We start from the raw sequence: 23418 nt of genomic DNA on the forward strand, positions 1-23418 counted from the left end.
TCGCAGGGCTGCCAGTCTTCTCCCATAATACATCGAACCGGCTTTGTATCCTTCTAAATTTGTAGAAACAAATTATAACTTGCTTACTTTAAGATCTGAAAGCGCTACCTGCTCTCAGGGCCCGAGCAAGTCTTCTTTAGCACACAAACACTGCAAATAAACGCGCCCACCCTGAGCCTCTCTCTGAGGGTGAGGTGGAGGGAGGGCGGGACAAGGCGGAGCTCGTCTGGGTTTCTCCGGCGCTGGGCATCAAGTTGGCCAAGACCCTTTTACCTGGGTGGGTCCGTCTGAAACGGGAAGAAGCCACTGCATCCGTCCAGCTCCTGGGGCCGGCGCCGTGGCCTAGAGACCTGTGCCGGGAGGGCATGCCGGCGGGAACCGGAGGCAGCGGCGGCCCTTCCGCAACTTCACCCTGCAGGCCTGTCCAGCCCGTCTCCCCTCCTCCCTCCTCCTTTGTCTTCCCGCTCACACGAAACTGCATCCCGAGAACGTGACAGACCCCAAACACAAAGTAATAAAAGCCATTTTAAAAGTTAAAAGTTCGAACAGAGCTCCCTTCGCCGCCTCCTCTGAGACAAGCCCTTACCTCTTCATGTTTCCACAGGCCCCTATCTCTAACTTGGGTAAATAGGCCGCGGACTTCAAGTCCCAGAACTCCGCGCGGCAGACTCTAAGGGGATTGTGGTGGAGCGCGAGGCTCTGGGAATTGTAGTAGGGCAGAGCTAAAGAAACGGAAAGAGAGTACGTATGGAGTAACCGGTATGTTGTAAATTGTTAAAATATTTCTCTTGAATTTCTCGTAGAGGTTAAAGGCAAAATATGCAGCTCATAAACTTAGGCGACTTCTTGACTTTCTCATTCAGTATCACCAAACCTGGCTCTTCTAATTTCTCTTGAATGTGCCCCATCCCCCCTGCTTCTGCTTTCAAGGACTTACCCGGCCTACCTGATGTTTCCAATCCAGCCTCTGATCCGTCCTCCACAGTGTAGCCAGTGATCAGACAAGTGTGACGACGTCACTTGCACTGATGGTTCTCCTCTGTCTGTAACAGAGTTTTACAAGACATTGTATTTCCTATCCTGAGAATCACAAATCCATATGTATTCAGGCCCGGACTATAACATAACTGAACTGTACTCCTCAAAACTCTTAAAAAACGTGGAAAGTCTGAGAACCTTTCACAACCAAAGGAACCAAAGGAGACGTGATGACTAATGTCATGTGGTATCCTGGATGGGATCCTGGAACAGAAAAAGGGCCCTAGGTAAAAACTAAGGAAATATGAATAAATGATGCACTTTCATTAATAATAAGGTTCATTAGTTGTGGCAAGTATACCAGAGTTATGTAAATGTTAACACTAAAGGAAACCGAGTGAAGGTGTATGGAAGTCTGTACTATGCAACTTTTCTGTAAATCTAAAACTGTTCTAAAAAATAAAGTTTATTTTTAAAAAGTACACTAAAATAACACTTTTCATCTACTAGATTGGTAAAGATCCACAAGTTTGAGAACACGCTTGTTTTGTTGAGATTGTGGGAAAATAGACACTCTCAGTACATTGCTGGTAGGAACATAAATTGGTAAAGCCTCTACCAAAGGGAACTTGAGGATACAATTGAATTAAATGCACATTCCCTTTAATGCAGCAATTCAGTGTCTAGGAATATTATCCTCAATACAGTGTGTCCTCAAGTATGTGTATGTGTGTATACATACATACATATACATATATATATATATAAAATGTTCAATGCAGCATTGTTTATAACAAAATATTGGAAACATATGTCCATGAATGTGATACATTCATTCAAAGGAAAACTATGCAGCAGTCCCAAAAATGACAAAGTTCTGTATGGACTGCTATTGAACAATCTCTAAAATATATTTAGTAGAATAGCAAGGTGCAGAACAATGTATATAGCATGCTTCCATTTGAGTAAAAAACACGGAATATATGTATGTGTGTGTTTCTATATGCATAAAATACTTCTGGGAAAACATACAGACAAGTGGTAAGTAAAAACGTCCAGGCAGGGGAACTGAACAGTGAGGGACGAGGGTGGGAAAAACTCTTCACTGTATCTTTTTGTACCCTTTGAATTTTGAACCACATAATTACCTAGTCAATAATATTTTTTTATTAAAGGGAACCCTTCTTCTATCACAAAGAGCCAAAGAAGAAAAAAGAGCATGGGTTTGGGGGTCACACTGCTTGGATTTCTCAGTGCCCGGTTATTGACAATTTAACATAGTAGGCAATCAGGACTTAACTTACGTTTTTCAAGTTACGGGACTATTTGAGTTTCAATGAGTTTCTTTAACTAGTGTAGGCCAGTTTTTTCATGTGTAAAGTGGGGGTAATACCTCAGAATAGGGTAATTGTAAAGTACTATACAAAAGTATGGTTTTAAAGTCACTTGAGGGGCCGGCCCGGTGGCACAGTGGTTAAGTTCACACGTTCTGCTTCTCGGCGGCCTGGGGTTCACTGGTTCCAATCCCAGCTGCGGACATGGCACTGCTTGGCACGCCATGCTGTGGCAGGAGTCCCACGTATAAAGTAGAGGCAGATGGGCATGGATGTTAGCTCAGGGCCAGTCTTCCTCAGCGAAAAGAGGAGGACTGGCAGCAGTTAGCTCTGGGCTAATCTTCCTCAAAAAAAGGAAAAGAATTAATAAAGTCACTTGATAGGGTGGTCATCTATGAGCAAATATTTCAAGGTTATCCAGTAGGTTCAGACTTATTCAGACTGTCTGTATTGCCATGCTCAAGTTAGAGGATATGACCAAATAGCAGCTACTGGAAGACATTGTACTTCTTATCCTGAGAACTTCTAACAGATTGGAAATGTCTTGGAAAGTATTAGTTATTCAAAACCAGTCATATACAAATGACTGCTTTTGAAGCACAGAGGTGAATGAATGCAGATATAACATGCACCACTTTGTGACTTTGGCACAGAACATGGACGGAATGTAAGCATAAACAAAGTGTGGGTCATATCATAGCCTGCCCCAGATAAATCCTATAGTGATGGGGCTGAATTCTGCTGCTCAACCAAACTCTCCTATTGACACATTGATCAATAAGGAAATGGAAAAATACACCAAGGTTCCTAATGTGTTTGTCCCCTGGGAAGGCGGCAAAGGGTGAAACAAATACTACACTGACCATCACACCAGACTTGTATACAACTTCTAATATAACATGCATCCTACTGGCACTGAAGTGGTATACACTACATTACAAATCCACTAGGTGGGATGAGTGGAGAATGAATGGCTAAAAAGACATACATAGGGTGGAACTGCAACTAGAAAGCAAGGTCATAAGGAAGTACTGTGTGTGTATAACTGTAGCCAGTCCAAGTGGTAGGTACCAAGGGACAAACATTCAGAAAATTGCACTAGAAGGAAATCCAGGCTATTTCTAGCTCTGCCAAACTTATTAACTGTGGAATGATAGCTATTCCATTTCCCACGGCATCCCTCTCCCCACTTTCCTCAGACAGTGAATAAAAAGCTTTGAGATTTCTAGGTGTTATTCATGGGCACAGAGATCTTACCATGAGGTAATTTCACAATTTCACCCCTAAAAGAATTTATGACCAACTGGAAAATATGTCTCATTTGTCTTTCTGACAATTTAACAAGGTTAGTTTAATTAAGCCAGAAGTTCCTCCTTAACATAGATATATTTCCAGAGTTGGTCCTTTTTAGGTGCTTTGTTCACAGCACACTTCTGATGAATATATTATGAAGCAATTATAATTTCCAGATATGGAAGAAGATGACAAAACCAAAAAATCTTCTCTTGAAGATGGTTAGCATCACTCATCTAACATTAAGAGTAAACAACTGTGCATGTCTTTCAAATTCCCCAAATGAGATAGCATAAATGCTGTTACAGAGAGAATAAATATAGCATCTTTTTCAAAGGACAAAAAAGTAGATAAGCACTAGGAAAGTGTCAACATGATAAATTTAAGATTCTCCTTCAGCTAATATCTTAGCTGGTCTTCAACAATGGTTAGGAGGGGCTCAAGACTCCAGTACCTAATATAAATGTTGCTTTAAAATTACTGCCCAAAACAGGTTATTTCTGATCTTTTAATTAATATTTGTTCAGTGATGTCATGTGTTTTAGACACAGGTTAGAACCAGAACCAGAAGGAACCTTAGAGGTGATTTAGTCCAAGCCTCAAGATTCCAGACAGTACATGGAGATCTACTAGTGAATCTTACAGTGTTACTGTATTGATCTGGAAGCCACTTGCCATCCACTGGCCTCTTCTGTGTCCCGGAAAAAACACTAGAACCTCCAGTGCAAAGTCAATAGGAGTACTGTAGCCTCCTCTTTATTTTACTGAGGAACTTTACAGTAAGCACTTACTGGTAGTGAAAGGAAATCGCAAAACTTCAGAGAAATGAAAACTAGTTTCAGTTGGGAAACCTTAATATGGTCTCTTTCATGTTACAGACAAAAGACAGTGCCCAAAATGAAATTATTTGTCCAGTTATTCAGGCAGGGACAAGACTAAATCCAGTGTTTCCTCCAATACACTATATTCTCTTTACAGAACGTGGAACTTAACTTACGCAGGGGATACTTTACAAGAGTTGAATCTTCAAAAACAATAGGGAAAATGTCTTTATGTAGGGTATAATAGTAATAATACTGGTCTCAAAGATTAGAGATTACTTAAGATTATACTCAAAAGCTGTTTACTGACAGAAATCATCCACAAAATTAAATAGTCTCTGGATTATTTTCATATTCTATAATTTTGAGTGGTAAGAAAAACTTACCTGATAAGAAGCTGCTACTTTGAGAAATTTGGTTAGGAAAAAAGAAACCATGTAAAGTTGTAATATTTAGTTTACTCATAAGGTGATGAAAATCACTAATATTCATTTCAAAAATATTTTCTTCCCATAACATATACCCCACAGGATGGTCATGTGTAGTCACTACAACAGAAATTCAGCTCAGTAATTATAGGCAATTAAACTCTAGTCACTCAAAAACTTCTAAGTAGTTTATTTTGATATTATACTTTTATTTTTTAGAACATTACCTTTATTTATGACTTAGATGAAACATGAAACACAAGAGATCAGACTATTCCCAAACTAAGAACAGAGCTTTTTCTTAAAAAAAAAATACACAAAAATCAACAACTAGGATTCATACAGTAAAACCAAGTAAAACATGAGGATGTCTGTATACCAAAAATAAACTGCCTGAACCTTGCCCTTTCAAAAGTAACCTAATTTGAGTCCCAAATCCACCTGAACTTTTCTTTCCTTCTCTGAATTTCTATAGCACACTTTCTGTAATTCATAACGCTTCTGTAATTTATAACGCACTTCCTTGTATTGTCTATATTGTTTTTATACAGACAGGCATTAATTATATCTCAAACTAGTAAGTTTCTTTGAGGAGCGAGACTTTACAGTGTTTAGCACTATACAGTGTACATTAAATGTTAACAAGCACCCAGTAAAGATTGGTTGGCATTTATTTTTTGGCAAACATTTCTCTATAATCTGGCTGGAGTGAGAAGGACAGTGTGTGCTGGTGGTAAGATATGGAATCTAGGAAAATAAGATACAAATTGCAAACATAGAGTCAAAATCTAATAGGTTGCTGCCTAGACAAAAGGGCTAATATAGTTTTTGATTTACTAATACTAAAAGCCAAACTACAGTATAATCTCAACAGCGCAATATTTAAATGGAAAAAAAAGCCAAATACACAAACACTTTATCACAACCAAAGATTAATTAGTAATTGTAAATGCTACTCTATTTAACATCATCAAAATTTGTAGGTAATGTATAATCCCAAAACAACATCCTGAAGACATGGTCACTCAACGAAAAAGAATCCTGATGTTGCGTTCCTGCTCCTTGCAACAATCATCCTCGAAAGCCAGTGTTACCTCTTCTACCCTTCTTTGCAGGATGTCTGTAGGGGCAAAAGTCAGGCATCATTATACTCAGGTGAAAATATCTCAGGAACATAATAACTTACATTTTCCTTTCAACATATAATTCATAAAACTTTACATATCGATTTTAATAGCTTTACGTATAGAAAATACAGAAGAAGAAAAAGATTTGTCTATCTGCTTGGAAACTGTAAAAACAGTGGACAAGACTATTCCCGATTTGCTCTCCCTAGCTTCTAGACAAGTAACAGTCTAATAGACATTTATGTTTTGTTGAAGAGAAGTGTTAAGTGCTTTTTACTCATTGCAGCCTGTAAGTGACCTACAGTTTGGTCATTAAATTGAGGGTGTAGACTTTGGTAGGTTTTTGCTGCCTATAAGCAAATTAGTACACTGAATATATCCACATTTCTGTTTCTTTCTAATGATTTTTTAAACTTGGTAGTCCTTAAATTTGCTCAGGCCCAGAGCGACACAAAATACCATTAATTTTACCATATAAAAACAGTAACTTTCTGTAGTAAAAATAAGCTGTTGAAGTAAGCATGATAATCTGAGTTTTTCTATTAATGTGTGCAAATAACCTTGATCATTCATATTAGTGTTCATTAATACTCACTAGACGATAAGCAATAACTGGTGCGAAAGATTTAAGAAAAACTTTCTACAAGGGAAAAACTAAAAGTTTGGAACAATATAGTTTCATTTTCTTCAGCCAATTGGAAAAGCCCCAATGTTATTCAGTTTTTAAAGTATAATACCTCATTCTGTCTTACAACACATAGGCATTCTGCAAGATCACACTTTAAGAACAAGTGATTTAAATGATGGTTGTCTACTGAAAGGCTAGAAAAACAGTGTACACTGAGGCTGGCAAAATACATCTCCTTTTTGTTGTAATAACTAACTGCAAAGTTCAATTTTTCCTCTCTAAATAACATTTTTCAATGTGATGGAAGCAAAAACGAGCACTACAACAAACCATTAACTTGAGGCCAAAAAGTGTCAACACAAGCACAATCTACTTAATTTGCTGATTGATACATATTAAACGCAAAGGAGTACATCTATAAAAATCTTAAAAATCAATGAAATGTCGAGAAACACAAGTCAGCATTATTAAGAGAACCTTACTATAAACACTTTGTCATGTCTTCAAATTGAATTCTCAGGACTATTTCTGTATTAACATGCTTTAAATTTTTTAGGAGTTTCATTCTTTCAATGCAAAAACTGCACCTAGGCACTTAACTGCCCAGAGTTCTGGTCCCATGATATGAATTAGTGATTGGTTCCTGTAGGCCTATTAAATTGTATATCATACTAGAAGTAAAATGCTAGTAACAGTCAAAATGTGGAGGGAAATAGACCATACACGTTTTGCCATTATTAGAAAATAACTGTACTGAACAATATGAAAATAAAATTAAGAAAACAATTCCATTCACAATAGCATCAAAAAGAATTAAAACACTTAAGAATAAGCTTACCAAATGAAGTATAAGACCTGTACACTGAAAACTACAAAACATTACTATGAGAAACTAAAGATCTAAAACAATGAAGAGATATTCCATGTTCATGGATTGAAAGACTCAATAGTGTTAAGATGGCAATTCTCCACAAATTGATCTACAAATTCAATGTAATCTCCATGAAAATTCCAGCAAGCTGGGGATTTTTAAAGCTTAATAGGGGATGAAATTACTCCAAAGACATGGGGACATCTTAAGGACATTGAGGAGAAGGAGGAGCTGAGCCTCAGGATGGACTGGAAAGCTAAAGTTTTTTGGTTTGCTGTCTTTTTTTTTTTTTGAGGAGATTGGCCCTGAGCTAACATCTGTTGCCAATCTTTCTCATTTTTTTTCTCCCCAAAGTCCCAGTAGTATATCCTAGTCGTAAGTCATTCTAGTTCCTCTACATGGGATGCCACCACCCCATGGCTTGATGAGTGGTGCATGTGTCTGTGCCCAGGATCCAAACCAGCAAATGCCAGGACACCAAAGAGGAGCACGTGAACTTAACCACTTGGCCATGGGGCCAGCCCCAAGCAACCTGGTTTTGTAGAAATAGACAAGCTTTAAAATTTACATGGAAAGGCAAAGGATCCAGAATAACCAAAAAAATCTTGAAAAAGAAGAATAAACTGCAGGGATTACATTACCCAATTTTAAAGCTCACTATAAAGCTACAGTAATTGAGAGTATGGTATTGGCATAGGATAGCCACAGAGATCAATGGGACAGAAAGGAAACCCAGAAATAAAACCTTATACTTATGGTCAATTCATTTTGGACAAAGGTTCCAAGGCAATTCAGAGAGAGAAAGCATAGTCTTTTTCAACAAATGGCACAGGAACTACTGGATATCTACATGCAAATGAAGTTGAGCTCCTACCCCTGACTATGCACAAAAATCAGCTTAAGGTAGACTGTTGACCTAAATCTATACTTGGAAAATAAAACACAAATGTCAATCAACTGATGAATGGATACACAAAATGTGGTATGTCCATATTGTACAGTACAATGAAGTACTGATGATGCATGTTCCAATTAGATGAACCTTGAAAACATTAAGCAGACACAAAAGGCCACGTATAATATGATTCCACTTTTATAAACTTCAGAAAGGAAAATCTATAAAGACAGAAAGTAGATAAGTGATTGCCTGGAATTTGGAGTAGGAATGAAGATTAACCACAAGCAGGCAAGAGGGAACTTTTTGGGATAATGGAAATGTTCTAAAACTGGATTGTGTGATATTTGCACAACTCTATAGCTTTAGTTAAACAGCTATTGGTTGAGAAAGTTATTTGTGTGTTTAAAATATTCCTTAAAAATGACTCCCCCCCAATCCCCAAAGATTCTGGTAAAATTGCTTCCAGCCAGCCCATTCTGTTTAGGAAACAGCTATTCTCTTCATCTTGGCCTGCCTACAAATATTTTTGGTAAAGATTAAAAGACTTTCACAGAAATTTAGGAAAACAAGTGATTTGGTCATTACACCCAAACACAGCTTTCTACTGTAATTATTTTTATTTTAAGTTTACATATAAATATTATTAGATAATATTAAATTCACTGTCAAAGGAAACAATGTAGTCTCATAAACACTGCTATAGTATACCTCTTATTCGCCTGTTAAAAAAAAAACTGGGACAGTGGGAGAAAAAAATATCCTGACATAAAATTGTCAAAAGACACAAATAGGCAACTTAGAAAATGAAATACAAATTGTTTATAAACATTTTTAAAATAGGCAACATTATTAGTAACTAGAGGAAAGCAAATTAAACAAGGGAAACATTTTCACCTACAAGTTTTAGCAAGGGACGATAATGATGATGGTGGTGGTGGTGATGATGATTACAGAAGTAGTAACAACGAAAGGAGTGCAGAAAAATGGGCACCTTAATGAACTGGTGGTGAAAATATAAATTAGTACAACTTACTTGGAAGGAACTATAAATTAAATGCCTTTAAAACAGACATTACTCCTAATTCAGCATTTTAACTTCTAAGAATTTTATCTATGTCCAATAACCATGGATGCACCCTAAAATTTAGCTACATATAGGCTCACTGTAGCATAATTTAAAATAGCAAATTTGAAAACATTAACCAATACCCAACAATGGGTATTAGTTAAATAAACTATGGTATAACCATATAATGAAAAATTTAGTAGCCATTAAAATGTAGAATATTTAATAACATGGAATGATATTTGTGTACACACGTCTGTTAGCTTTGTATCTCTTTTTCCATCAAAAGCCAATACAGTGTGCTGTGTACATATCATGGAACAAATAAATTAGAAACAGACACTGGCCCCCAAGTTCATGTCAGATATTGCTAACTTCTGAAGATACAGAAATAACTAAGACATAATTTCTATTACCAAGGAGCTCAAATTTCAGTAAGGAAAGATGTAAATAAGACAGACGTAAATAAATAACTGCAATATTGTATGATAAATGCTGACGATATCATATGTAGAACAAGCTATGAGAATGATGAGTAAAGAAGGCTTCATAGAAGAGATGGCCTGACATGGGAGCAGCTAGCAGGCAGACAATGATGGGGCAGGGTACATCAGGTAGAATCAACTGAACATCCCAAAATATGGAGAAGGAAAGAACATTGGGTGTTGGCAAAACTGTCAATACCTCTTAAAAAGAAATGCTGCAGGGGCCAGCCCAGTGGCGTTCTGGTTAAATTCATGTGTTCTGCTTTGGCAGCCTGGAGTTTGCAGGTTTGGATCCCAGACATGGACCTACACGCTGCTCTTCCAGCCATGCTATGGTGATGTTTCACATACAAAATGGAGGAAGATTGGTACAGATGTTAGCTCAGGGACAATCTTCCTTAAGCAAAAAGAGGAAGATTGGGAACAGGTGTTAGCTCAGGGCCAATCTTCCTCACCAAAAAAAAAGACAAAGAATGCTGCTGCAAACAAGAATGAGGCCAGAGAATCAGGTAGGGGTTAGATTATACAGCGTACTTTGTATATTATGCAAACAATTTATCATTGGGCAATGGGAGCTACTGATGGGCTTTAATGAAGAGATGATTAGAACAGAGTATCATTCTATCAAGATCACTCTGGCAGTAGTATAAAAGTGAATTGGAGTAGGGTAAAAGACTGGGGAAAGGAGACCCGTAGGGTCTCTAGTTAAATATTTAAACACGTGCATTTACTGCTGCTCCATTCCAAAACACACGTGAAATAGCAGTGAAGAGTTTTTTTTTTAAAGAAGAGAAAGAAAAGCATAAGGACAAAGACAACAAGAAAGGAGACAAGAGAAAAACTTTGAAAATTGTAACTAAAACCCTAGAAAGGATTTGGAATTAGCAGAACTAGGTAGTTCAAAGTGGTATTCAAAGTATGAATATAAATGATTAAGAAGCAGACCCCCCTTTTCCTCCACTTCCTCCATCTGGGTGAGTCTCTCTACCCAAGCTCAGCAGAAGGCTTTTCTTCAGAGAGGGTAAATCAGGTGAACTCTAGACTGGAGATATCAGACAGAGCTGAGGGCAGGGAATCTGTACTAAAAACAGAGATTAAGTGAAATTGTGCAAGGGATTAAGTAAAAGTCTACAAACTGAACATTGAGCCCCGAGTCCCTTTTCTAACAGCTCCGAGAACACTGGCTTACCACTAGGCTTATTAATCTCTGGGAAAGAGTTGGAAGATTCTCCTCTGAAGAATATGACAAACTGAAGAGAAAAGTCCTAAAGGTAATGGTTGGAGATCCCCCAATGAAAAACTCTTGCCAAAATTATCTGATAGTAAGTTAGTAAGCTCTGCCTACAATTTAGTGTCTTGTTCTTGAGAATAAATGTACAACCAAGGATCACTGGACATGTTAGGAAAGCCAAAACAAAACAGAAAGATAAAGAAAGCTGAAAGAAACAATCCAGGAAGAAAATTTGCAAGGGATTAAGAATAAAACATTTTAAAAAATTATTAATATCCTCAGAGAGAAGATATTGAATCCATGAAATAAGAACCAGATGTTATTTAAAACACACAAATACACAATCATAAAACAACACAACAAGCTCTCGCAAAATAAAAATTTTGGCAGAAGGGAAAGATCAACAGAGGATTGGAATAAAAAGTTGAGTACATATTTGAGAAAATTTAACAAAAACATAGAGAAAAATTGAAGAGAAAATGAATATAGATCAATTGAAGACATCAGACATTAGAATAAGAGGATTGCCAAAACATAGGGAAGGAAATTAGCAGAAATTAATTCGAGAAAATTTCCCCAAACTGAAAGAAATGAGTTTCTTGATTGGAAGGGCTCACCAAATACCAGCTCAATGGATGAAAGAGACCCACACCGAAGCATATCATCTGAAATTTCAGTAGTGGAGGGAAAATTCTGAAAACTTCCATGGAAGAAATAAAACATAAAAATGAAGAGGTCACACAAAGGTTCAGGATTCAGAATGGCCCTCAAAGGTAGAAGACAATGGAACAAAATCTTAAAAGTTTAAGACAAAATAATTTCCAAGCTAGAATTTGACAACCAATATTATCAATTAATTGTGAGGGTAGAATAGAGACCTTTTCAGACACGCAAGGTCTCAAAAATTTACTTCCAATGGACTCTCTCAGGAAGCTGATAAAATAAGTGTTATACCAAAACAAGGGAATAAACTAAGAATCAGAAAGTATAAGTAAGAGCTACAAAACAGGAAAGTCAACAAAGAACAAAACAGATGGAATACAAGATTGCTGTAGAAGGGAGAACCTAGCTCAGTGGCAGACCAAGAGAGCAACAATTCCAGATGGCAGATTAGAGATTAGAGAGCTCTGGGAGAAATGAATCTAAGAAGGTGACATTGATAGATTTAAAGTAAAAGCAGGATATTAGAAAATGAAATACTAGTAAACACATAGAAAACTAAGCAAGTGATGAAATAAAATTCAAAGGAAAACAAAAACACGTAAAAGAAAGGAGACATAATATAGTATGTGTCATGGCCAGGCTGTGAATAACATTTATGGAATCATAATTCAAATAATAAATATTGCTCCATGTGTAATTTATGATATAGCCATATTGGGAAGATGAGAGAAAAGTGTGCTTACGTGCATATATATATTTTGTATATATAATATGTATATATACATGGGGTGGTATATATATTATATATTATATGTATTATATATATTTATATATTGCATACATATTTATATTACATACATTACAAATACATAAGCACACAATATATAAAATATAAAACATGAAGATGATATAAAAGAGTTAAATCCTTACTTCCCATTTTGGGAAGTCAGTGCAGAAGGCCTAAAATGGAAAAACGAAAAAGTAACCGTATATATGGTGTTTATTGATATAAAAATATTTTTTAAAACACAACTAAAATAATTAAAAGTGATAGCTTCTGGAGAGTGAGAAATGGGGTGTGTACAGGAAGCTGATGATTTGCATAAACCTTATAAAATTACTCTACTTTCCAGGTGGGAGATGAAGAAGACCTGAAATAAGGCAGTGGCTGGAATCTACTGAAAAGAAAAAATTTAAGAGCTACTTAAGAAGTATAACCATCATTACTTACTGAAGAACTAGAAATAGCCTACCTTAAGTTCCTGAGTAAATACTAGCAATCATTAATTGAGGAAAAGAAAAATAGAAGGAGTTACAGATATCGGAGGTCCAGGAGAGAGTGAAGATAATGAGCTTAGTTTTAGGCAAGTTTAATTTGAGGTGCCTTTGGGATGTCTGTATAAAGATGTGGTAACATGGAGGTTTATAACAAATAGTAAAAGACCCATTAGTGAAACTGATGATTAGAGATAACAACTAAGGTTTATAAGTTGCTGATTATCAGAAAGGCCTTAAAAGAGAACACTATTAGAGGCAAGGAAAGTTCTCAAATCAATAATCTAAGTTCCTACCTTAAGAAAACAGAAAAAGAAGAAAATGAACCCAAAGGAAGCAGAAGCAAGAAATAATAAAGATAAGAGTAGTTATCAATGAAATTGAAAACAGGAGCACTATATAGAAAAATCAATGCAACAAAAAGCTGATTCTTTGGGGGAAAAATAAATAAAATTGATAAACCTCTATTAATACAAAAAAATTAAAATAGAGAAAGCACAAATCACCAATATAAGGAATGAAACAGGGTATATAACTACAGATCCTGCAGCCATTAAAAGTATAAAAAGGAAATCCTATGAACAACTTTATGCTTATAAATTCAACACCTTAGCAGAAATACACTGATTCCTAGAAAACCACAAATAATGAAAATTCAACCAAGATAAACTGAATAGTTCTGGAAGCACTGAAGAAATTGACTTTGTAATTAAAAAGTTCCCAGAAAAGAAATATCCAGGACACAGCCCCATGGCTGAGTGGTTAAAGTTCTGCATGCTCTGCTTTGGTGGCCCAGGTTCGTGGGTTTGGATCCAAGGCACAGACCTACTCCACTCACCAGCTACGCTATGGAGGTGGCCCACATACAAAAAATTAGAGGAGGATTGTCACAGATGTTAGCTCAGGGCTAATCTTCCTCAAGAAAAAAAGAAAGAAATATCCAGGTCCAGATGGTTTCACTGGAGAATTCTACCAAATAATTAAAGAAGAATCAATATCAATTCTTCACAAACTCTTCTAGAAAATAGAGGCCAGTATTACACTAATAACAAAACCAAGAAATGACAGTAAAAAAAGAGAAAACTACAAACCAGTATCTCCCATGAAGATTTAAAAATCTCTCAAACACTTTAAAATCCTCAAGGAAATTCTAGCAAACCAAATCCAACAATGTATAAAAGGAACTTATAACCATGGCCAAGTAGCACTTATTCCACAAGTGTAAGGCTGATTCAACATTAACAAATCTATCAATATAATCCACCATATCAACAAGTTGAAGAAGAAAAATCATGTGACTATATCAATTGATGCAGAAAAAGCATTTGACAAAATCCAGTACCCATTCATGATAAAAATTCTCAGCAAGAACAGAGTGAAATTACCTCAACTTGATAAAGAACATACAAAAAAACTACAGCTAACATCAGACTTAAAGTGAGAGACTGAAGGCTTTCCATGCAAACTCAGGAACAAGGCAAAGTCTGCTCTCATCACTCTTATTCAACATAGTACTGGAAGTTATAACCAGTGCAGCATGAGGAAAAAAATAAATGGCATACAGATTGGAAAGGCAGAAATAAAACTGCCCCTATTTGCAGATGATGTACGTACCTATGTAGAAAATCCCTAGGAATAAAAAAAAAAACTCCTAGAACTAAGAAGTGAGAAAATTACAAGATGCTGATGAAAGAAATTAAAGAAGACCCAAAGAAATGTTGAGACTTACCATATTCATGGATGGGAAGACTCAATATAGTAAAGATGTCAATTCTCCCCCTAGTTGATTTATAGATTTAATGTAATTCCTATCAAACCCCAGCAAATTTTTAAGGAAATGCAAAGGAACTAATATAGCTAAAACAATCTTGAAGAAGAAAAATTGGGAAGAATCACTCTACCAGATATTAAGGCTTACTATATGACTACAGTAAAAGACAATGAGGTATTGGTTGGGGGAAAGACATATAGATCTATGGAATAGAGACCCCAGAAAAAGACCCACACAAATATGTGAATCTAATATTTAACAAAGGTGCAAAAGCAACTCAACTGAGGAAGGATAGCCTTTTCAACAAATGGTGCTGAAACAATTGGATAGCCATAGGCAAAAAAAAAAACAAAAAAACAAAAAAACAAAAATGAAAAACCAAACACCGTGATCTAAACTTCACATCTTATACAAAAATTCACTCAAAATGGATCACAGCCTTAAATGTAAAATGTAAAACAATAAAACATGTAGAAAAAATATAGGAGAAAATCTTTGGGATATAGGACTAGGCAAAAAGTTCTCAGACTTGATACCAAAAGCAAGATCTATAAAAGGAAAAAATTAATAAATTGGATTTCACCAAAATAAAAATGTTTATCCTGTGAACAACTCTGTTAAGAAGAATAGACAAGCTACAGACTAGGAGAAAATATCTGTAAACCACATAGCCAACAAAGGACTAGCCAACAAAGTATCTAGGACATCAATGAACTCTCAAAATAACCATAAAAACAAAAAACAATCCAATTAGAAAATGAACAAATGATAAGAATAGACAGTTCACCAAAGAGGATATACTGGTGGCAAATAAGCACATGAAAAGATGTTTAATGTCATTACCCATAAGGGAAATGCAAATTTAAACTCTAATGATATCACTACACATTATCAGAATGGCTAAAATCTTTTAAAAATAGTGAAAATACCAAATGCTGTTGAGGACACAAGCAAATTAGATCACTCATACATTGCTAGTGGGCATGTAAAATGGTATACTCTGGAAAACAGTGTAGCAGTTTCTTATAAAACTAAACACGCAACTACCATAATGACCCAGCAATTGCACTCTTGGGCATCGATCCCAGAGAAAGGAAAACATATGATCACACAAGAATCTGTACATAAGTGTTCATAGAAGCTTTACTCATAAACAGCCAAAAACTGGAAACATCCCAGATGGCCTACAACAGGCAAATGTGTAAACAAACTGTGGTGGATCCATATCATGGAATATTATTCAGCAATAAAAAGGATCAAACCATTAATACACATAGCAGTTTAGATGAATCTCTGGGATGGGCTGGCCCAGTTGCATAGCAGCTAAGTTCAGGTGCTCTGCTTTGGCAGCCCAGGGTTCACCGGTTCGGATCCCAGGTGCAGACCTACAAGCCTTATCAAGCCATGCTGTGGTAGGTATCCCACATATAAAAGTAGAGGAAGATGGGCATGGATGTTAGCTCAGGGCCAATCTTCCTCAGCAAAAAGAGGAGGATTGGTGGTGGATGTTAGCTTAGGGCTAATGTTGCTCAAAAAAAACACAGATGAATCTCTGGGAAATTATGGTGAGTGAAAAAAAAAGCCAACCCAAAAATTTTACATGCTATATGATTCTATTTATATAGTATTTTGAAACGATAAAATTTTAGAAACGGAGAATAGATTAGTGGTTGCCAGGAATTAGGAACCACAGTAGGGGAATGTGGTGGGAGAGAGTTGGGTGTGGCAATAAAAGGGGAATATGAGGAATTCTTGTGGTGATGGAACTGTTCTGTATTTTGACTATGGTAGTGGATATACGAATCTATACATGTGTTAAAATTGTATGTAATTAAACACACACGATACAAGTAAAACTGAGGAAATCTGAACAAGATGGTTAGATCGTATCAATGTCAATACCCTGGTTGTGATATTGTACTACAGTTTTGCAAGATGCTACCAATTGGGAAAAATTGGTAAAGAATAAATAAGACCTCTATATTATTTCTTCAGGACCTTTATATTATTCATTACAACTACATGTGAATCTACAATTACCTCAATAAAAATTTCAATTAGTGAAAAAGACTAACAAACACAAATAATGTTTTGATTCCTAACCTTTTCTAGACCTGCCTGCTCAGTAGGCACACGGTAAGACCCCCAATTTATGTGAGGCAAGTTTTAACAACTCTGTTCTCACTGCCTAATGTGGTTGGCCATCTTTTCAGCTTTTAATATGGATTTCCTGATTGTTGCAGGCCTGCTAAGCCAAAGACACATTTTAAGGTTTTAGTTACTGTAATATAAACTTCTGTATTAGATTAGGCTGTCATTTAAAAGCAACCTGGAAATCTCAGGAGCTTAATATAATTCAGGTTTATTTCTCATTCATAAAGGGGGAGAAGGAGGTAGGAAGGGGAAGAGAGACAGAGGGAGAGAGAACATTGTCCTCCCATTTGTCATAGCTACTTTTAAGACGATTCCAAATTTATTAAAATTAAAGTAACGTTCAGAATAAATATACTTGAATTCTTAAGGCTAACCATGGTCTGAGAGAAAGAAGAGTGTTCTAGAGCTGTACAAAGCTCTCACTTCTGCCATGAGAATTCTCATCCTGGTCTTGCCAATGATACATTAAGGTGGTGATGACAAGACACACTGCTTGTGTACAGCACTACCCTTCACACAAAATTAATAAAGAATACATTTCAAGGAAAAGTATAAAAAAGAAAAGTGGTAAAGGAAGTGGAGGGAGGGACAAGGTAGTAGAATTATTACATCTTAAGTGGTTCTCAGTGATCCTGTTGAAATATTACTATTCAAGTCTCATTTCAAATTCTGCCTCTTCCAGGAAATCAATTAAAGATTAGGTTTCTCTTTCTTTACTGCCTTCCACTCTCACACTTTGAACCTGTTCAAGGAAGAGGTGCATGCCATTGATGTTTATACCTCCTACACTGATTAACACGGTACCTTGGCACAAAGTAGGTGCTTTGTATTTAGAGTCACAACTACTTTGTGGTTTTGATTTGCATCTAAAAGAACACCTTCCAATTATACAGCCATTCAGTTTTGAAAATGCCTACACAAATTCCCATCTAAGAGTGCTTTTTCTATTACAGTGCACCTGTTTGTCAAATGCTGTGAAAATTTTAAATAAAATGTACTATGCTGAGCTAATAATTGGCACCACAGCATAACACTATTTGTTGTCCTTTCAAACACTAAAGTGCTCAAAATAAGGCTGGACTATCTACAATCCATCTGGGGAGATTTCATTGGTGAAATACTATCAGGCCATTTTATCTATGAGGTGACCATAGAGCATGGGCCCAAAACCAGCATAATAGCAAGGCTCCAGTATATTTAACGTTCTTAGTCACTAACAGGAAGAAAATTGCTTTAGAGAAAAATCTCTACATATATCTCACAAATAATACAAATTCTGCTATTTGGGAGTGATTTAAATCACGTTACATATAGTTCATCTGGGAAGGCTCTCTAGCTTGAGGAAATTTACTTGGGCACAGAATGTACCTAAGCAGGATTAGTGAGAAATCTAATTTTGCAGATGTATTGAGTATATTTCAAATCTGGATTTACATACAGAAAAGGAAGTTTGGGAAGTGGAGCTCTGAGAAGGTTAAGCATTACACACTCTTTCCTAACAGGAGCTGAAGCCTGATCACTTCTAATCTTAGTACCCTAATCTAACCTACTAGAGATTCTTTAAAATCAAGGAACAATGGTATGACAATGAATCTCTTTTGTCTGTAAAGGGGAGCAGAGATGAACAGGTAGCAGAGGAAAGAGATGAAATACCTTTCAATTAACTGCAATGGGAAGAAGAAAGTGAGTACCTGTCTCTTGTGAGCTTAAGAGACCCTTAAAATGAGTCTTTGTGTTGTTGCCACATCACTGGCATACCAAGAGCATTTGCTTCTGAAGTATCTGAAGTGGAACATTATACTCCAGAACACAAGAGATGACCTCACTGATCAGCCAGTTATCAACAAGATTTCCCAAAGAACTTAAGAAAAAGAGGAGGTAAATGAAACCACCTCGATCAGTAAATCAGATTCTATTCTAGAAGATGAAAGTGGAAAACGACACTAATTGGAATTGCAAGGCATCTTTTGGCACCTCAGCATTTGACACTCTTCAGATATGAGGGGGCTGAAAGAAATTAATAAAAGTATTTTTAAAGCGCTTCTTATCTGGACCAAAGCTTCTTTAAAAAATATAGCATGGTGATAAAGTTAATAATACTGTATTGCATATTTGAAAGTTGCTAAGAGAGTAGATCTTAAAAGTTCTCATTACAAGAAAAAACATTCTTTGTAACCATGTAATGTGACGGATGTTAACTAGACTTACGATGATCATAAGATATAGGGTGATCATTTTGCAACATACACAAATATTGAATCATTCTGTTGTACACCTGAAACTAATATAATGTTATATGTTAAATACACCTCAATTAAGAAAAAAGATTGAGAAAATAACCAACCACAAAAAATTCTATTTAAAATAATCTCCTCAAACAATAAACATTAACACTGGGTAAAAATGAAGCATGATTATGACATATCACTAAAAGCTGCTTCTCTAAAATGATCCTGAAGGCATTTTATGCAAGAGTTAGTTATATCACCCCAGATGACTAAGAATGTTTTATGTCCAAAAGAAAACAAATAAGGTGTTCCTAGATCAGTACTCATGCGACTATAATTTGGAAATATTATAAAATTCCTTATGGCACTTTTAGTTACTCCAAGGATTCTTCTCTTTCTGCCCTAAATAGTAGTCTAAATGTTGTGAGCAGTTATTAAATAATTATGGGGTTCTAATCATAAGAGACTGCAATGACTATGGATGTAACATATTTTAGTTGTGAAGCTTTGGGACATTTCATGAAAGAAGCAAAATGCCATGAAAATATTCAATGAACTTTCAAATAACGACAAGTATAGAGTGACGTCAGCAACATCGCGGAGAGAGCAGTTTTCTTTGTCTTTCTCCCTTCGAACTACAACTAATTGGACATTCATCAGTCAACAAAGGATATCCACACAGTACCTCAGGATGCCTGAGAGACCTGCACTGCTATACATTGGAAGGTTGACGGACTTCCCCCCAGGAGGAGTTGGAGATAAGTGAAAACTCTCTGACCCCCAGCCTAGTACCTGCAAGTGACTTTCTACTGGCTGACATGCTCATAACATTGCCACGGCACCAAGGGCAGGTGTGCACACCCATCAGCAGTGCAACTGTGGACACAGGTGACTACAGCCCTAACCTCCCCCCCCACCGTGATTGCTCCTTAGCCCAGTGTGAAAATCCATGGTGCCACAGCAGCCGCAGGTAAAGCCTCTACTCGGCCTTAGCGGAGAGGCCCCGCCCAGCAATAAGACCGCTGGGAGGCCCTGAGGCAACAGGGGCTTATCTGGCTGAGCAACCCACCCGGCTGCACTCAACACACAAAGCCCTTCTGTGACACCAAGGGGGCAAGGGAGAGCCAGAGGGACCGCATGAGTGGGCAATGACAAGTTGGAGCCCCAGCGAGACTGCTCCTCAGTCTGGGGGAAAATCCACAGTCCCACAGCAGTGACAGGGAAAGCATCTGCTCAGCATTAGTGGAGAGGCCCTGCTCAGCACTCAGAAGGCTGGGAGGCCCTCAGGCGAAAGGGGCTCAGTCTGCTGAGCAACCCACCAGCCACATCTAACACACAAAGTCCTGCTGTGGCCCAAGGAGGCAAGGGAGACCAAGTGGGACCCATGCGAGGGGACGGTGACAATTTGGAGCCCCAATGTGATGGCTCCCTGGTCCAGGGGGAAATCCACAGTCCCACAGTAGCCACAGGGAAAGCCTCTGCTCAGCGTTAGCGGAGAGGACCCACCTGGCACTCACAAGGATGGAAGGCCCTGGGGCAGAAGTGGCACAGCTGGGTGAGCTAACCACAGACTACAGTAGATACCCATAGTTGTGCTGCGGCTCATAGTGGACAAGTGAGATCTTGCAGGAGCTGATGGTGGCAGAGCTGCGAGTCTAGGTGAACCTGCTCCCCAATGCAATGAAAGCCCATAACACTGCTGCAGACCCTAAGGAGGGAGCGTGTCTAGGCAGTCTGTGACAGTAGGCACCAGCAACCCGAGGTCGTCTTGTGATTGTCCCCACAGCTGATGCGAGACCCCACAGGGCCACAGCAATCAGGAGGAGGGTCCCAGGCTCGGTCAGGAACAGCTCACAGGGATCCTGGTCAGTGCAGAGTATACACCTGCTGCTGCCTCCCACCAGAAGAAGCAAGTGGAAGCAGTAACCAAACTCTATCTCTATGCGGAGGCACAAATCCATGCCATCAAGCAGTATGAAAAAATATATTAAATCTCCAGAACAGAAGGGAAATGAAAAGTATCCAGAAAACAATCCTGAAGACACTGAAATCTATAACTTAAATGACAATGCATTCAAAATAGCCATCATTAAAAAACTCAATGAGTTAAAAGAGAATACAGATAGACAACTCAACAAGTTCAGGAGCTATGTCACAAAAGAGCTTGATACTATAAAGAAGAACCAATCAGAAATGTTGGAGATGAAGAACACAATGGAGGAGATTAAGAAAAATCTGGACTCTCTGAACAGTAGGGTCAATAATACAGAAGACAGAATTAGCAATTTGGAGGATAAGAATATAGAAATGCTGCAGATAGAGGAGGAGAGAAAACTAAGTCTAAAAAGAAATGAAGAAACTCTCTGAGAAATATCTGACTCAATTAGGAAATGCAACATAAGGATTATAAGTATCCAAGAGGGAGAAGAGAAGGAGAAGGGGGCAGAAAGCCTGTTCAAAGAAATAATGGCTGAGAACATCCCGAACCTGGGGAGAGAGAGATGCAACTCCATGTGACAGAAGCTAATAGACTTCCAAACTTTATCAATGTAAAAAGACCAACCCCAAAGCATATAGTAGTGAAGCTTGCAAAAGTCAATGACAAAGAGAAAATATTAAGGGCAGCAAGGCAGAAGAAAATAATCTACAAAGAAACCCCCATAAGGCGGTCAGCGGATTTCTCAGCAGATACCTTACAGGCTAGAAGAGAGTAGAATGATATATTCAAAACTCTGGAGGACAAAAACTTGCAGCCAAGAATACTCTATCCAGCAAAAATATCATTCAACTATGATGGAGAAATAAAACCTTTCCCAGATAAACAAAAGTTAAGGGAGTTCATCATCACAAGACCTCCCCTACAAGAAATACTCAGGTAGACCCTCATACGTGAAAAAACAAAAAAAGGAAAGGGGTTACAAAACCCAGAGCAAAGGAGATAAGTAGAAAGACAAAATCAGAAAGTTGTAGCTCTCCACCAGGACAGGTTAGCAAAGGCTAAATATAACATTAAAGATAAAAGGGAGGGAAACACCAAGAATAAATATAATCTTGTCATTTTAATGACAAACTCACAACACAAGAAGGAAGAAAAAAAATCTGACAATAACAACCTAGAAGGGGAAGAGGCAAGGGATGGAATGGCTTAATCTAAGGAAATAAGAGGCTATCAGAAAATGGACTATCTCATCTATGAAATATTTTATACAAACCACATGTTAACCACTAAACTAATAATAAGAATAAAGACACAAATTACAAAGAAGAAGAAAGCCAATATAGCCAAAACTACCTACCTGAATTGGTAGTCCAAAATTCATGGGACGAGAAACAAAGGAAATGCAAGAGAAGCAGAAAACAAGCAATAAAATGGCAGCATTAGGCCCCCACATTTCAATAATCACTCTACATGTAAATGGATTGAAGTCTCCAATCAAAAGACACAGAGTGGCAGGATGGATCAAAGAACAAGACCCAACAATATGCTGCCTCCAGGAAACACACCTCAGCCCCAAAGACAAACATAGACTCACAGTGAAGTGATAGAGGACCATACTCCAAGCTAATAATGACCATAAGAAAGCAAGTGTCGCCATACTAATATCAGACAAAGTAGACTTCAAAGTAAACAGATAAAGAGAGACAAAGAGGGTCAGTTTATGATGATAAAAGGGACACTCCACCATGAAGGCATAACACTTATAAATATATATGCACCCAACACAGGAGCACCAAAGTATGTAAAGCAACTATTAACAAAACTAAAAGGAGATATCAACAACAATACAATAATAGTAGGGGACCTCAACACCCCACTAACACCAATGGATAGATCATCCAGACAGAAAGTCAACAAGGAAATTGTAGAATTAAATGAAAAACTAGGCCAGATGGACTCAATAGATATATATAGAACACTCCATCCAAAAACAGCAGGTTACACATTCTTCTCAAGTGCACATGGAACATTCTCAAGGATAGACCATATCTTGGGAAACAAAGCAAGCCACAACAAATGCAAATTCAAGAGGGTTGAAATAATATCAAGCATCTTTTCCGACCATGATGCTATGAATCTAGAAATCAACTACAAGAATGAAGCTGGCCAAAACTGTGGAGATTAAACAACATGCTATGAACAACCAATGGAGCATTGAAGAAATTAAA

At 37.3% G+C, this 23418-nt stretch overlaps 2 protein-coding genes across 18 annotated transcripts in view; both read right to left on the bottom strand.

Annotated features, from left to right (window-relative positions):
* The window catches only part of RBM41 (RNA binding motif protein 41), a 62376-nt gene extending 61610 nt beyond the window's left edge, over positions 1 to 766 (bottom strand). Inside the window, exon 1 of one of the 4 annotated variants that reach the window (XM_070605163.1) lies at positions 587 to 766. In XM_070605163.1, coding sequence (XP_070461264.1) covers positions 587 to 594 — 8 coding nt within the window. In that variant the 5' untranslated portion in view covers positions 595 to 766. Of the gene's footprint in view, positions 1 to 273 lie in introns of all 4 variants that reach the window. The other 3 variants (XM_070605160.1, XM_070605162.1, XM_070605161.1) reach the window with 3 other exon arrangements.
* Positions 767 to 5042: 4276 nt separating this feature from the next.
* The window catches only part of NUP62CL (nucleoporin 62 C-terminal like), a 113051-nt gene continuing 94675 nt past the window's right edge, over positions 5043 to 23418 (bottom strand). For 13 of the 14 annotated variants that reach the window (XR_011536048.1, XR_011536049.1, XM_070605172.1 and 10 more), the window contains one exon: positions 5043 to 5974. Coding sequence is in view for 6 of the 14 variants with exons in the window: in XM_070605164.1 (XP_070461265.1) it covers positions 5880 to 5974 (95 nt within the window). In the remaining 8 variants the exon portion in view is untranslated. The remainder of the gene's footprint in view (positions 5975 to 23418) is intronic. The other variant, XR_011536050.1, reaches the window with a different exon arrangement.

This window comes from Equus przewalskii, chromosome X (genome assembly GCF_037783145.1).
Source record: "Equus przewalskii isolate Varuska chromosome X, EquPr2, whole genome shotgun sequence".
In the NCBI taxonomy this organism is placed as follows: domain Eukaryota; kingdom Metazoa; phylum Chordata; class Mammalia; order Perissodactyla; family Equidae; genus Equus; species Equus przewalskii.